Source organism: Populus euphratica, unplaced genomic scaffold, assembly GCF_000495115.2.
Source record: "Populus euphratica unplaced genomic scaffold, PopEup_1.0 scaffold271.1, whole genome shotgun sequence".
Classification (NCBI taxonomy): Eukaryota; Viridiplantae; Streptophyta; class Magnoliopsida; order Malpighiales; family Salicaceae; genus Populus; species Populus euphratica.
The window spans coordinates 959,460-976,838 of record NW_011499926.1 but is presented as its reverse complement, the minus strand read 5'-3'; the positions used below and the strand labels follow the sequence as shown (position 1 = coordinate 976,838).

Below are 17,379 nucleotides of genomic sequence, written 5' to 3'. Positions count from 1 at the left end.
TTACTTACTGCCATGCTCGCATGCTTGCTAATGGCATATTTTATCTTATACTAGTTAAAATATACTACATATTTGTTAGCAAATATGTATTTTTTTTTTTTGTAATTTTTGTTTTATTTCATTCCAATTAGCGAGGAGATGATCCTCCATACTTTCCTAGTAGGTAGTACCATTTTCCTAGTAGGTAGTATCATTGAGTTTCATTTTAGCAAATAACTTTTTATTTTTAGATAAATTGCATCTATTAAAAATGCTTAGGGCATGATAGCTAGAAGATGGGTGCTAACTTTGTTGCAGCTTTGTTATTATTGTTGGGGTAACTTTGCTTGTACCGATAATAGTGTAAATCTATCTACACTAGCTTTGAGATTACACCATTATAAAAATAAAACCTAATTTTAATTCTTTTTATTTAATGCAACAAGAAAAAATTAAAAAAAGACTATATACAGAAATGGATTGCAAAAATATAATGTAAGTAGAAATATTAAAGTGGACAAGAGAGATGTGAGGAAAAGAAGTAAATAAGAGAAAAGTTTTGAAGAAATAGGAGTCGACAAAGAGGAGATTGGGGAGGGGTCAACAATTGTGTAATTTTTATTAATTCGTTAAAACTATTTATAATGTGAAAAGTTATATATAAATAGTAAAATTCAAATTAGGACATATTAAATAAAATTGTTTAAAAAAATAATAAATATAATCCTAATTAATAAATATAACTTTAAAATCTGATAATATGCGGTTGAGTATTTTCAATCTATTTTGATCAAAAAGCAAAATTTTCATCCATATATATATATATATATATGCACATTATCTATGATAGTGTTATAATATATCCATTACATTTAAGATTCAAGAAACATGCAAAGACTAATATAAATATGTGCTTTTGTAAAACAAGGTATTAACAGCGATTAAGATTCAAGACGTCCATACTTGCTACAGAGGAGAAGTGATGCTGCAGTAGTGACATCTTGATCTCTACTCTAATGAAAGATTATTTCCTTGCAACTCTTGCTAGCAACAAGAGCACTAGGAGGGAATTATTTACACACAAAAAAACATAAATGAATAATTTTTTTAACCTTTCAAGCATAAATACCTTGATGACTCGGGTGCTAAAAGATGAAGTATTGGGAGAAATGGAGGAAGAGTAGACAGAGGAAGGAGCCACCTCCAACTTCATGATAGCATAATAATATGTAAAAGGACAAATTAAGGATGAGAAAATTATATAAAAGCTGATCTCTACTCTATTAAAAGATTATTTCCTTGCAACTCTTGCTAGCAACAAGAGCACTAGGAGGGAATTATTTACATAAAAAAAAACATAAATGAATAATTTTTTTAACCTTTCAAGCATAAATACCTTGATGACTCGGGTGCTAAAAGATGAAGTATTGGGAGGGATGGAGGAAGAGCAGACAGAGGAAGGAGCCACCTCCAACTTCATGATAGCATAATAATCTGTAAAAGGACAAATTAAGGATGAGAAAGTTATATAAAAGCTTTATAAATTTGGGAAACACTCATGCTTTATTTTGAAGGTCCATTATACACTGTTGTTTGCGTTGCTCTTATTTATATAATGATTAATACTTAAAAGTGTATTTTTATCAAGATTTTATATTATTATTTTGCACTTAAAGTATCAATAACTCCTTAACTAAAGTATGTTTTATAATAACATATCTAATAATAAAAGATACCTTTAATTTGTGGTAAATGTTCATTTTAAATACAGGGCTATGACATAAATAAAAAGATTGATTGATAAATTTAAGAACTGAAATTGAAAGGATAAAGAGATGGCTAAACTTAGAAAAGAGATGTTGGTGTAGTCCAAATCGGAAAACTTTTCGATAATTAGGTCATATCTGGAGATGTAGATTTCGAATTTAGGTCTACTTTATATGGATGAAAAGGTAAGACATAGGCCTACAACTTTCATATCATTTTTAAGTCCAAATTATAGCAACAACAAAGAAGTCTGAATTTGTCCTATAGCCCAAGCACTGTTCAGTGGTTGACCTATATTTAGAGTTTTAGGAAGTCCAAATGACCTCTATTATTATTATTTTTTAAAAATTTGAGACAATTTCCTACAACTTTCATGTTTTCAAGTGGTTTTAATTTTAACGTTATCAATGACGTTTTGGGCAGACAAGAGAAGATAAGGGTTGTCACCAAGTCAAAAGTTGGTCACCCACTCATTAATTAGTCATCAAATCAATAGTTCTCAATTTTGGCCTATAAAAGGAGGCATTTGTCATGCATTTAGGCATTTTGGTTTCTAGATCAAAATCATGCTCTTGCTTTCTCTCTTTGTATTTTTGTAATGCTTAAGTTTTGTTTTCATTAATATCAAGTTTATACCTTTCAATTTATTTCCTTTACTTAGTTAACTTTTATCTTATTTATGTTCTTATTTTTTTTATTTATTTTTCTTTATTTTATTATGTCTAGCTAAGTTTATTATGTCAAGGTGAAAATGTTACATTAATGGTGTAAGAATAAGTATAATGTAAACTTAATATGGACTTTAATGTTTGATACTAATATATTTTGTATTTGTTATCTTGTTCACTCTTTAATACTTTGCTTCTTAAATGACTAATCTAGATTTATGTTGTATAACACTTGGTATAACAAATACTTGACACTCTCATAGCTCATATTGTATGTTATAATTGACACCTGAGATATGAAAGGAACTTGATTTGTTGTTAACATAAGTTATAATTATAAATGTCTGACAAGATTTACAAGTATTGACATTAATTGAATAAGACAACTAATGTAATCATTTTAACAATTTATAATCTAATTGGAATCTCCTTTATATTTGGTTTCCAATTGAATAATAAGAGTTTATATTATACTTGTTTGACATACCATTAGTGGATCTTCTAACCTTGACATTTGTTGTTATCATTGTTTAATCCTTTCATTGATCTTTCATCTCAAAGTTCTCATCAACTTCTTCTTTTTATTCTTCTTTACTACTACTACTACTACTACTAGTAGTAGTAGTATTGTTGTTGTTATTGTTATTATTACTATTGTTATTGTTTATAATTTATACAATTAACCTCATTGTGATTCGACCTTAGTCTTGCTGAGTTATTTATTACTTCGACACTCCTGCACTTGGGAGAAGACATCAATTTTTTGGTCATGTCAAGTTTTTGGTGTTGTTGTTGAGGAGGTAAGTTCTTGTATAAATTATAGTATTTATTTTATTTTCTATTTTTACTTTTCTTGTATACTTTATTTCTTTTCTTTTGTTTCTTCTTCTTTTGTTTTCTTCTTTCTTTTATTCTATTCCTACATGTATATGAGAGTGTGGTCACGTACATAAAGTGGTAGACTTTATAGGGTGTCCTCATCATTTTTATAAAATATAGCTGAAGAAGACAATTAATCACTTCATAATAAGAATAATGAGAATAATCATGTTAGAACACTTAAAAACCATATGAATCTCACAAGAATAAGTGCATCATCATGCATAATTTTTCCTCCTGATGCATCTCATTTTATTTTTAAGTCAGACATTATTCAATTTTTATCTTCTTTTCATGGCTTAGATTTAGAAAATCCATACTTGCATTTAAGAGAATTTGAGGAGGTCTGTAACACCTATAATGACTTAAATTGTAGCATGAACACCATCAAATTAAAGCTTTTTTTCTTTTTCATTAAAAGATAAAGCTAAAACATGGCTACAAAATTTGAGACCAGATTCATTCATGCTTGGGATGAAATGCAACAACAGTTTTTAAAGAAGTTTTTCTCATCTCATAGAACAAACTCTTTCAAAAGACAAATCATTACTTTCACTCAAAAACTAAGAGAAACATTTTATCAATGTTAGGATACATATCGAGACTTGCTTAATACTTGCCCTAATCATGGTTTTGAAACATGAAGATTGGTTTTATATTTTTATAAAGGGTTAACACCTAGAGATAGGTAAATGGTTGAATTGATGTGCAATAGAACCTTTGAAGATAAAGACCCTCATGAAGCAATGGAATACTTAGACTTGTTAGCTGAAAATGCTCAAAATTGGGACACCGTAGGTTCTTATGAGGCACCGAGTAAAACTCAACCCCATACATCTAGTAGAGGTATATACAACATTAGGGAAGATCATGACCTTTAAGCCAAATTTGCATCTTTAGCTAGAAAAGTCGAGACACTAAAATTAAAAAAGAGCGGTCAATTAAAATTTATTGAAAACATTGTGTGTCAAATATATGAAATAAATAAATACTCAACCAATGACTGTCCAACCTTACTTTTTTTTAAGGAATGTCTCCATGAAAAAGCTCATGCTTTAAACAGTTTTCAAAGGCCCAATCATAACCTGTACTCGTAAACATACAATTCTAGTTAGAGAAATCACCTAAATTTCAGTTGGAAGAGTGACAATGCATAAACTTCACCACCACAGTTTCAAGAACACCATAATTTCTAAAATTCTTATGGATATGCATCTTCTTATGCTTCATCTCTTAAAAGTAATTTTGAGAAAACTTTGTATGCATTCATTAAAAAGCAAGAGACAATCAACATTTAACTTGCTCAAAGCATAACAGATTTTAAAGATGCTCCTGCAAAATTCATATTTGCTCTCAGTTTTCAAGAGAAAGGTAAGTTTTCATCTCAACCACAACAAAATCTCAAGGGGCAATACATTACAAATGCAAGTAGTTTTGGAAGTCAACATATGGATCAAGTCAAATCAATCAGCACTCTTCATAGTGGTAAGGTTATTTAAAAACCAATTCTTGAACCTTGTGAGAAAGATGATGAGTAAATCTCTAAGGGTAGGGAAGGGGTTGAGTATAAACATTACAAAGAAAAGATTGATTCCCTACTAACATTTTTATTTTCTTATGCCATGACCAATCAGGAAGAAATCAAGGATGAAAAAGGCATAAAAAATATTAATGCAAATCTTTTATCAAAAGTGACAATAGATTCGACACCCGATATCACACTAATCGATGATTACTTTCCTGATGAATCTCTATTTTTTCTTAGTTTAATGCCTTTGTTTGCTAAAAATATTAATTTTCTTAATTCAGGATTTTTGCCAGCTCACTAGAGTACCAAAGATAAAAGAAATTTTTTTAGCAATGTGCAAAATTTTTATTGTGATGACCCTTATTCAATTATTGTCCTAATCAAATATTTCAAAGATGCATTCTCGATAATGAGGTAAGTAATGTCATTAAATCTTGTCACTCTAAAACACGTAAAGATCATTTCTTGTATAAAAAAAAGGACTGTAGAAATCTTAGAAAGTGGATTTTTCTAGCCCACCATATTTAAGGAATTATATACATTCCGCAAAACCTGTGAAAATTATCAAAAGGTGGAATTTATTTCAAAACACAAAGAGTCTTTAGATAATCTTCTATCGACTCTTAAGTCTTATCATAGTCGAGATAAACATCATGCAATTCATGACTTATGAACCCATTTTTATAAAGAACATGCTTGGTGTAGTCTTGGGAATCTGACTATAAAAGACCTTGTTTGCCAGTTTTTCAAAAAGAAATTTGGGAAGCCTATCCCCAACCCATAAAGGGTGTTTAAACCGTTCTTGGACTTAAAACCAAGAGAAGATGTGAGCCACAATAACAACCATCTATACATACATATGTTTTTTTAATAAATAATTAAATAAATAAAGAGAGAGAGTGTGTGTGAGAGACTCCAGCTGGCCTACATAAAGGTGGTATGATTGCCTTTTCAATTTCTCATCTATAAAATCCTCTTTTCCTGCCTTTTATTTTTACTTAACTCATACATTCAACAAATATAGAAGTGTGTAGAAATGACAAGTTTCTCAGGTCATCATATAAGAAATATTTGTGTTTTCGGTGGATTTAGTCCTAGAAAAGAAAAGGAGTTTTTAGAATCAGCAAATCATCTTGGTTAGGTGCTAGCTGAGAGAAAGATTCATTTAGTGTATGGGGAAAGTAGCCTTGGGTTAATGGGAGGTGTGTCAATAGTTGTATTTTTAGGAGGTAGTCAAGTTTTGAGGGTTTTCCCCAAAACTTTAGCACAAAGGGATATAATTGAAAAAATAATTGGAGAGGAACTTCAGGTATCCACAATGTCTGCTCAAATGAATACAATGTTTAACTATGCTGATGCCTTCATTGCTTTACCAGGTGGTCTGAGTACATTGGAAGAGATTTGTTATATCTGCTCTTGGGCCCAACTACGCATTCACCATAAACTCATAAGTTTGTTAAATGTTAATGGTTATTATGATAAGTTATTGTCGTTTCTTGATCATGCTGTGGAACAGGAGTTTCTAACATCTTTTGCACGACAAATCATAATCTCTGTTGTTATTGGTGAATAATTGATTGACCAATTACAATATTTCATTTCTATAATTGATCCCTCTATGAGTCGCATAAATTGGTCATCTCAGGAAAGTCGTAAAAAGCTTAGATTAGATTTGAGTCTTGATTTGTGAATCTTTGTGTCTTTTGCTTTTATTATTGTGTTTTGTTGTTTCTTATATTTGTGTAAGTGTGTTTCAAGTTTGTCAGTGTTCGTTATTTCAGGTGATGTCTTCTATACTCTATCTTTCTACTTTAGAACATTGAGGACAATGTCTCGTTTTAGTTGGTGGAGAGGGTAGTAGTTGACAAAAAAAAATTAATTAACTATGTTTTCTATTTCATAAAGCATGTGTAAAATTATTGTTACTAGGATGACAGAGTAAAGGAGCTCTTTTGTTAAAGCGACTCTTGAGACATATCTTAGTAACCATTCTTAACAAGGTCTATTATAATACTCTTTGAAATATTCAGGTTTACAAACTCTCGTATTATTATCACTTAATTCTGCTCATATACTCATTTAACATGTATTCTTAAATCTTAATTTTCATACACACGCACACTTTAACATATGATTGTGGGTTGCACATTGGATTATTACATTATTTATGTTCTTTTATTAGAGGTGACAACTAAGGGAAAATGATGGTATATAATTTGAAAAAAACAAAAAAAAACAGCAAAAAAATGATGATAATTAAAATGTAGATAATTTTGGTTTCGTAGCCTCCTTAATCTAAGTAATTAAACCCGAATGGATGTTTTAACACCTAATACCCTAAAGTCAACTGACTTAGGAGTTATTGGCCTAATACTTGTTATATGGTTTTAGGGGTGTCTTAACACCTAATGCTTTAAGACCAAATGGTTTAAGAGTCATTAGCCGAAAGCTCGTTACATGGGTTAAAGATGCATTGTGTTTTAAGTTACATGTATATAAAAAAAAAACAAGAAGAAAAAAATCTCAACTCAAGGAAGTTAACCTTAAACATTAGAACAAGAATTTTGTTTTCTTCCAAGTAAAGCCTCATAACTATGTGTTGATATATTGAGCATAAAAGAAAGATTTATTAATATCTTGTTTAAGAGGTATTGAGCTTATATATAAATTTAATAAGAGTTTGTTTATCTCAATAGTTTAATGGAAGTTGAATGATGAATACCTTGCTTTGTAGAATTTGCAAATTATTTTTCTATTTTAATGCTTTGATTAATAGAGACTAGTAATAAGTTGTTTGGGGGGTGTGATTAGTATTTAAAAGTGCATTTTTATCAAGATTTTATATTATCTTTTTGCACTTGAAGTATCAATAACTCCTTAACTAAAACATGTTTTATAATAACATATCTAATAATATAAGATACCTTTAATTTATGGTAAATATTTATTTTAAATGCAGGGCTATCACATAAATAAAAGGATTGATTGATGAATTTAAGAACTGAAATTCAAAGGACAAAGAGATGTTAGTGCAGTCCAAACCAGAACATTGTTTGGTAATTGGGTCATATCTGGAGCTATAGATCACGGACTTAGGTCAACTTTATATGGATAAAAAGGTAATATATAGGCCTATAACTTTTATATAGAGCCCAATATTTAAAAAGGACATTTTCAAGTTCAAATTGTAGAAACAACAAAGAAGTTCGAATCTGTCCTGCAGCCCGAACACTATTTAGTGTTTAGCCCATATTTGGAGTTTTAAAAGTCTAAATGATCTCTCTTTTTTTTTTTTGCTGGAAAGATAAGACAATTTTCGACAACTTTCATGTTTTCAAGTGGTTCCAATTTTGACGTTATCAATGATGTTTTGGACATATAAAAGAAGATAAGGATTGTCACCAAGTCAAGAGTTAACTACCCACTCATCAAATTAGTCATCAAATCAATAGTTTCTAATTTTGGCTTATAAAAGGAGGCATTTGCCATGCATTTAGGCATCTTGGTCTCCAGATCAAAATCATGCTCTTGCTTTCTCTCTTTGTATTTTTGTAATGCTTAAGTTTTGCTTTCATTAATATCAAGTTTATGCCTTTCAATTCCTTTCTTTTACTTAGTTAACTTTTATCTTATTTATATTTATATTTTATTTACTTATTTTTCTTTCATTCATTATGTTTAGCTAAATTTATTATGTCAAGGTGAAAAGATTACACTAATGGTGAAGAATAAGTATAATGTAAACTTAATATGGACTTTAATGTTTGATACTAACATCTTGTTCACTCTTTAATACTTTGCTTGTTAAATGACTAATCTAGATTTATATTGTATAACACTTGGTAGAACAAATACTTGGCACTCTCATAGCCCATACTGTATGGTATAATCGACACCTGAGCTATGAAAGGAACTTGATTAGTTGTTAACATAAGTTATAATCATAAATGTCTGACAAGATTTACAAGTACTAACATTAATCGAATAAAATAACTAATATAATCATGTTAACAATTTATAATCTGATTTGAACCTCCTTTATGTGTGGTTTCCAATTCAATAATGAAAGTTTATACTATACTTGTTTGACATACTATTAGTGAATCCTCTAACCTTGACATTTATTGTTATCATTGTTTAACCCTTTCATTGATCTTCGATCTTAAAATTCTCATCAACTTCTTCTTATTTATTATTATTATTATTATTATTATTATTATTATTATTACTACTACTACCACCACCACCACCACTACTATTAGTATTGTTGTCGTTTATAATTGTTGTTTATAATTTATACAATTAACCTCATTGTGGTTCGACCCCGGTCTTGCTGGGTTATTTATTACTTCGACACTCTTGCACTTAGAAGAAGACATCAATATTTTGGTCATGTCATATACCCATAACCAATTCTTAGAATTGATTGTGATTCTTGATTTCCTTTTGTTTTCTATGTTTATCATGTCTCCTCCATCATGGTTGCTTAATTACTTGGTAACTTTCTTATCCTTAGTTTGTTTTTTTATAGATTATTATTTTTGCTGATTATTATGCTTAGAGGTGGCTACTTCCTCTGTCTACTCTTCCTCCATTCCTCCCAATACTTTATCCTTTGGCACCCGAGTCACCAAGGTATTTATGGTTGAAAGGTTAAAAAAATTATTCCTTTATATTTTTTTAAGAAATTAAAAGAATTCCCTCCTAGTGCTCTTTTTGCTAGCAAGAGTTGCAAGGAAATTATCTTCTAATAGAGTAGAGATCAAGATGCCATTACTGCAGCACCACTTCTCCTTCATAACGAGCATGGGCATCTTGAATCTTGATCAGTGTTGAAACCTTACTTTACAAAAGCACATGTTATATATATATATATATATATATATATATGATCTCTTTTAACCTCATAACGTAGAATGTAATAGATATATTATAACAGTGTCATAGATAATGTGAATATATATTTCGATGAAAAATTTCACTTTTTGATCGAAAGAGATTGAAAATGCTCAACCGCATGTAATTAGATTTTTAATTTGTATTTATTAATTAGGATTATTTTTATTATTTTTTTGAACAATTTTATTTAAGAGGTCATGATTTGGCTTTTACTATTTATATATAACTTTTCACATTATAGATAGTTTTAATGAATTAATAAAAATTGCAGAGTTGTTAACTCCTCCCCAATCTCCTCTTCTTCGGCTCCTACTTCGAAAATTTTCTCTTATTTACTTCTTTTCCTCACATCTCTCTTCTCCACTTTAATATTTTTGCTTACATTATATTTTTGCAATTCATTTTCGTATTTATTTTTTTTTAATTTTTTCTTGTTGCATTGAATAAAAAAATTAAAATTAGCTTTTATTTTTATAATGTTTTTACTTGAAAAAATTGTTGTGATCTCAAAGCTAGAGTAGATACATTTACGCCATTATAACTACAAGCAAAATTACCCCAACAATAATAACAAAGCTGCAAGATTTTATTTAATAGGTCATGATTTGGCTTTTACTATTTATGTATAACTTTTCACATTATAGATAATTTTAATAAATTAATAAAAATTGCAAATTTGTTGACTCCTCTCCCATCTCCTCTTCTTCAAAACTTTTCTCTTATTTCTTTTCCTCACATCTCTCTTGTCCACTTTAATATTTTTGCTTAAATTATATTTTTGCAATCTATTTTCATATTTAGTCTTTTTTAATTTTTTCTTGTTGCATTGAATAAAAAGAATTAAAATTAGCTTTTATTTTTATAATGTTTTTACTTGGAAAAATTGTTGTGATCTCAAAGTTAGAGTAGATACATTTACGCCATTAGAGCTACAAGCAAAGTTACCCCAACAATGATAACAAAGCTATTTAATAGATCATTATTTGGCTTTTACTATTTATATATAACTTTTCATATTTAGTTTTTACTTGCAAAAATTATTGTGATCTTACAGCTAGTATAGATACATTATTGTGATCTTAAAGCTAGTATAGATACATTTACACTATTATCGCTACAAGCAAAGTTACCCCAACAATAATAACAAAGCTGTAACAAAGTTAGCACCCCATCTTCTAACTATCATGCCCTGAGCATTTTTAATAGGTGCAATTGTGATATGAATCACTCTTTTAATTGATCTAATTTGTCTAAAAATAAAAAGTTATTTGCTAAAATGAAACTCAATGGTACTATCTACTAGGAAAGTATGGAGGATCATCTCCTCGCTAATTGGAATGAAATAAAACAAAAATTACAAAAAAAAAAAATACATATTTGTTAGCAAATATGTAGTATATTTTAACTAGTATAAGATAAAATATGCCATTAGCAAGCATGAGAGCATGGCAGTAAGTAAGTTTTGTAGACATTTGAATGATAATCTTAGAAAAGAATTGTTCGATCAAAGCAGCAAATAAAATATCAGAATCCACCACACACGAGTGCACCAATTTCAAATTGAATCCCCTCCTTCCCGTGGGAATGTTATCAGGCCTACAGTTGCAAACAAAATAAAAGGCAATTCCCAGCGACCCCAACGGCAGCAGTCTCCAACTTCACAGTGCCAAAAATCCATAAGTCAAGAAGACGACTAAAAATCTTTCCTATTAGGGCATTCTGATGCTCTATGCCCTGACCGCCCACAATTAAAACAAGAGCCTCCGAAGCTTCTGTTATGCACAATAAAGATACCATTTCAATTTCAATGCATCTGTATATAAGGGATGACTGAAACTTGTATGACCAAATATGTCCAAACCCTCAATCACACAAAACAGCAAAAAAGGAAACAAAAAAAAAAAAAAAAACAGGAGAAAAACAAAAAAAGAAATCCACCAGGTGCCAACATCATGCATGTACCCAAATCTCATCCTATTGAGGTCACCAAAGATCTGATCGAGTGCATGACTACTGGATTCAACCAGAATACCAAACAACATTGCAGGGAAAGAATTAAACAAGAGGAACACAGGCAAGTCTAGGCCAAGAGATGAGCCCACTAAAGCTGTCATTGCTATTGATGTGGCTTATGCTTTTAAGGTTAATCATGCTAGCAATATTGACTGGAAAAATGAACCCAAGTTTGCTATGAGAAAAGGATATACCTATCCCGAGATGGTGGCCTACTTGATCTTCTACCACCTATCAGCCAATCATCTCCACTGCTTCTCGACATCCGGGACCAACTATTCTCATTACTGTTACTTCGACCACCACGCCTGTACATTCCTTCATCATCAGAATCTCTACCACTTCCCCGACCACGGGAAGATCTAAAGCCACCTCTCTGGCCCCTAGGACCCCCTCTAGCAGGGCGATCCCTGCTAGAAAACCTCCCATAAAAATCACCTGGAGGACCATCATCTTGCAATGCAGGCAACTGCAAACAAAGTTAATAAAAAGATTTTACTACTCTGCCAGAGACATAATCTACGGATTTTAGGCTGCATACTATCAGTGCAGCTAATTCAAGCAGCCTATGTGGTCATGTAGAAACAATGATAATGAGTGGCCAAAATCTAAAAAGAACCTTGGTGATCTTCGCAATAGTGTTTCCAGGTGGTATTTGCTTATTCAACAATTCTTTTGCAATCTCCTCTGGAAGATCAAAAACTGCTCCCTGAACCTGATATAAACTTATTATATTTAACTTGTTTTAAAGAATGAAATGCATCAAGAAGAAAAGAATCCACTGAACATGTTCAAAACATTTTGCAGAAACACACCCTTTCATCTGCAATAACATGTATTTTTCCAACTTCATCAGCTGCTGCAGGATAAACATCAGAAAGAAATCCAGTAACAGATCTAGCAGATAGAAACCCTCTAGAATATGTTGGATCCCGAGTCAACTGCAACGTTGCCCATCCCTGCAGATACAAAGGTCCAGTTCAAGTTACCAGCAAGATGCTAAAATAGCTATAAAGGTTGTAGTCCACCTTTAATAGTAAAGGAAACAAATATACTGCAATTATCCAAAGAAAAAAAATTAAAAATAGCAAATAGATAAGTTGTCAAGCACAGAAAATGATTAAACAAAATACCAGACCACATCCTAATCATAATACCTGATGGGTTGCATATTTACTACATTTCAGGAGTAGAAAAAGGATATCATCTGCATGTTAATCAGAAAAGGAAATGCTTCTAGAAGTTCGCAACAGAAAATAACAGACTCAGGAATGTGCCAAGGCTGCATGTACAATTAAGTAAACATGGTTCTGAGAAATCAGGGAATTTAGCTGACAGCAAAACTAGCATCCATGGAACATGATCACAGGTGTTATGGCAAGTTGTCTTCAGCACGATTGAGTGAAAATGTGAAAGAAAAGCGAGCAGTCCCACCAACCACTTGCATTGCAAATAAGACACTTTTTGCAAGTGATTTCTTAATATTATTTAAACAGCAGCAGTAAGTTAACTAAATTACTGTCCAACTAGAGACTAGCCTGATTAAAAAGGGAAACAAGCAATCATTGCACATTAGATCACATCAAATCTGTAAATTTCATGAGGAGCAATGCCTAAAAGAAAAATCAAGCACTTAGTTTTTATTTGAAATCTGATTGCTAGTTATTTACTTGTTCATGGCTAATGAGAGACCGAGATGAAGGAGGCTGAGAAAATCCACTCAAATGTGCTAGTGCAGCAGCAAGAGCACTTGTTCCTTGTTCTTCAATCAATTTCTGGGCAGTTGGGGTGAAAAACTCTACAGACTCAGGATGAACTCCACTTAGAGTGGCAACGACTTGCTCAGCTGATGACTCCAAAACCTCTTCAATTGCTGGTGGACTAACAAACTCAAACTTGCACCCTGCATCACGCTCAAGGGATCTGACAGTCCTCCTTTGACTGCTAGTGAACATCAAAATGGCTGTACCTTCCTTCCCTGCACGTCCAGTACGACCAGAGCGATGCACAAAAGTTTCTGCATCATTGGGAAGTTCATAGTGGATAATCTGGAGAAAAGGGTCAGCACAAGTTTCTTAGCTGTTTAAAAAACAGCCTGGGTGTTCGGGATAAAAAAAAAGGAATGGAAAAAATTCAATTGAAAGATCTTGTGTGGAAAGTTATCTAGGCATTGAATATCATATTTCTACATTCATGCTTTTCATAATGATTGAAGCACTTTTCTCACATCATTATAATAACAACTTAACCTGTCTCACTCAGAGTTAATGAGAAAAATTCCATACTCTCGGAGTGCCAAAACATACAAAATCTAATCATCTAATCATCAATATTACAAGAGTAATATAAATTTCTTATGTAATCATAACAATAGCAATTCCATGACTTTACCAAATCAACGTTTGGGATATCAAGCCCACGAGATGCAACGTCAGTGGCAACAAGCACAGTGAACTTTCCCTGTCGAAAACCATTCAAAGTTCTCTCCCTCTGATGCTGAGATATATCTCCATGCAATGCCTCCGAAGCTATAGTGTTTGTTAGCGCCATAGAGACTTCATCAGCATCTCGTTTGGTCCGGGTAAAGATAATAGTCTTCCCACCCTTCGCATAAACCTAAATATAATGGAAATGTTCTCTGCTTTAGAAACAACAGTTACCTCTGGTTCTGAAATCACTTCAATCAATAATGAGTCCCATTATCATGACAGTAATTGATAATGTATGAAACAAATAATGCATTCAACAGTAAAAATTTGCTAACAACGTCAATGTCTTATTATAAAAGACAAAAGTTTGTCACTGTAAGTGCCGATTTTCACTCAGATAGATGTAAAGGACACAAATAAAGGTGTATAACAAAATCTTTGTAGGATTTTCTAAATGAAAAGTATTCAAGTGTGTCCACAGAATTCAAGAATGGTCTTAGTTGCTTATCATGGAAGTGCTTCCCCAAGTTCAGTTTTCCAAAGTTTGCTTGCACAGATTCTGTGACAATCCTCTAAAATATAGCAAACTAACAGTGTCTATTTAAGAAGTCCTGGAATCTTTAAATACAGTGTATACATATTCTTTGGGGGGAAAAAGGTTAAAATCCTGCAATGCCTTTTTTTTTTTTTGAATTAAGATATGATGGGATGTTGACACCTCATATACAAGGACAAAATTGATATATTTTTAGTTTTATTCTCTTGAAAGTAAGCTAATGCAGCATTTTATTTTATTTTATTTTATTTTATTTTTTGTTCTGAATGAGCAATGCTTGCACAAAGCTCTCTTCAGAACTTGTGCAGGCTCAGGCACCTGTAGAAACTCCAATAATAAAGACATGAATAGATTTTGAATGATGGGACTGCCAACTCATACCGTTACAAGATCACTAAGAATGGTACGCTTCGAAGCTGCGGTAGCCGATAGAGCATAAAGTTTGATTCCTTCTGCCAGCTTTTCCTCTTGATCACCAACCTGTGAAAGAGGAAAGGATTACAAACATGTTTTTAGGTTTAAATCCATCACAAAGGTAAATAAGATAAATTTATTAATCTTCTTGTTTACTGTCAAGGTGCAAGCAGTAACTTATTCATTTTGTTTATTTTTTCTTTTCTTTTCCACACCCAACTCCAAAAAATAGTGTGCTAGTAAAGTTCTCTAATTATCCAGTACCAGCAGAAACTTGCATAACAAGAATCAAAGAACACACGGACATGATAATAGAAAGGGGATTGTACCAAGTCAATTTGCAAAGGATTATCCAAATATTTCCTTGCCAATTTTTTAACCCAGGTAGGCATAGTTGCAGAGAAAAGCATGCTCTGTCGCTTTGATGGTAGATTTTCTAAAATAACTTCCACATCCTCCTCAAATCCAAATGAAAGCATTTGATCAGCCTCGTCAAGGACCAAATATTCAACCTCTCCCAATTTGAGGCTGTTACCTTTCAAAAGGTCAATGATTCGACCAGGAGTTCCAACCACAACGTCAACTCCACGAGAAAGAGCACTTTGTTGTGTGACATACGAAACCCCTCCATAGACACAAACAGTGCTCAAATAAGGTGCAGACTCTTTAATTTCTTTCTCTACTTGCTTTGCTAGCTCCCGAGTAGGTGCAAGGACCAAAACTTTAGGAAGCCTACCAGTTCGCCTGTTAAGAAGCAAAAGAAAAACATTAATGAAGCACATGAATCCACATTAACAAAGGGTAGAAGACATGTGAGGCAGGTGTAGTGAGCACCCACCTTTGCGAGCCTCTTAGCTCAGCATCTTCAGTAAGGCGTTTGATGATCAGAATGCCGAAGGCTAATGTCTTGCCAGTCCCAGTCTTTGCACGAGCAATGAGATCTCGACCTTCCAGAGCCGGAATTAAAACAGCTCTCTAAATCATTGAAAATCAAAAGCATAAGTTGAGTGCTTAGAAAAGGGATAATAACATTGTACAAGAAAGTAAACTAACTAAATATCTCAAACAAGTGATGTCCTAGGAAAATTAGGGACGGGACATTGATGATATCTCAAATAACAGCATGTATTGTTAATGCAGTAAAAAAGCAAAGAAAAAGAGTAAACTAGTTAACTAAGAAATGTGAAGCGCAATGTAATGGAACGTGAGAAAAATAATGATAGTGATAATAAAAGCCAGAGGATATAAATAGCAGTAACAAACAAGAACAAGATAAAGAGGAAAAGAGGGAAGTACAGACTTGAATGGGGAAAAGGTGAGTGATTCCTCGATTCTGGAGGGTTTGGACAAGGCGGTGAGGCAAACCCAATTTAGAAACGTCAAGTTCGTCCTCACTAGTATTGCTACTTGGCTCAGTTTCAGAAGAAGCGTAATGGACATCAGCACCGCCGGCTTCGACATCGTCTTCGAAATCAGAAAACCCATCTAGCCCCTTGAAGGCCTCTTCGCTCAGGATGGAATTTGGGGAAGCGATAGCACTAGGAGGAGAGAAGATGCTGCTGCTATTATTAATAATAAGGCTGTGTTTAAAGCTAAGTTGCGTTTTGGCTATTAAAGAATTGAAATGAGGAGGCCTTTCGGACAAAAAAGGAGCAGACGACGAAGAAGGACATGGTATAGCTGGTGACGAATGCGTCGTCGTCGTTGCTCTTCTACAACTATTAGTAGTAGTAGAAGGGAATAGAGAAGAAACCCCAATTACAGTACAAGTAGAAGCCATTTTTTTTTTGTTCTTCTTCTTCTTAATTTCACCCTCTGCTAAAGGGAAGAGAAGGGAGAGGTGGAAGTATAGAGATAATGTGATGTTTAAGGGGTGCAGGCGGCAAGCGAGTTTGTAGTGTATAGTGCAAAGTAAGAGTGGGAAGGGGAAGAAGGAAGATAAGGGCGCGCCTTCTCAAAAACTTATGGCCTTGGAAACCTCCACCTCTTCCTTCGCTCTTTAACTTGTCGATAAATAATATAGAACGATAGTTACCTGTATTTAACTATGTTTGCTGCCCTGAACAAAGGCCAATATACAATGAGCATTCTGATCTGATGATTCATAGGAGATATTTTATTTTCTGGACTTCATTTTGTGGGCTCGCTCACTGGCCCATTAACCCACCTCTCTTTCTTTCTTTTTTTCACTTAAGAAAAAAAAAAACACCAGGAGAAAAAGAAAGGTCCCAAGTTTTTTTTCTTTCG

General features: G+C 32.5%; 1 protein-coding gene across 3 annotated transcripts; it reads right to left on the bottom strand.

Moving 5' to 3' along the window:
- Positions 1 to 11,178: 11,178 nt before the first annotated feature.
- LOC105135735 (DEAD-box ATP-dependent RNA helicase 3, chloroplastic-like) lies at positions 11,179 to 17,160 on the bottom strand. 3 transcript variants are annotated; one of them, XM_011040766.1, is made up of 10 exons: positions 16,433 to 17,160; positions 15,971 to 16,107; positions 15,462 to 15,876; positions 15,100 to 15,198; positions 14,125 to 14,349; positions 13,404 to 13,781; positions 12,549 to 12,692; positions 12,353 to 12,448; positions 11,928 to 12,202; positions 11,179 to 11,495 (listed from the first exon to the last, which is right to left on the bottom strand). In XM_011040766.1, exons 1-10 carry the CDS (start codon positions 16,910 to 16,912, stop codon positions 11,414 to 11,416), a joined length of 2,331 nt encoding a protein of 776 aa, XP_011039068.1. In that variant the 5' UTR covers positions 16,913 to 17,160; the 3' UTR covers positions 11,179 to 11,413. The 3 variants fall into 3 exon arrangements, with proteins under 3 accessions (XP_011039068.1, XP_011039069.1, XP_011039071.1); XM_011040767.1 differs by having other exon boundaries at positions 11,179 to 11,492; XM_011040769.1 differs by lacking the exons at positions 11,179 to 11,495; positions 11,928 to 12,202; positions 12,353 to 12,448; positions 12,549 to 12,692 and adding an exon at positions 12,955 to 13,119.
- Between the last annotated feature and the right edge of the window lie 219 nt (positions 17,161 to 17,379).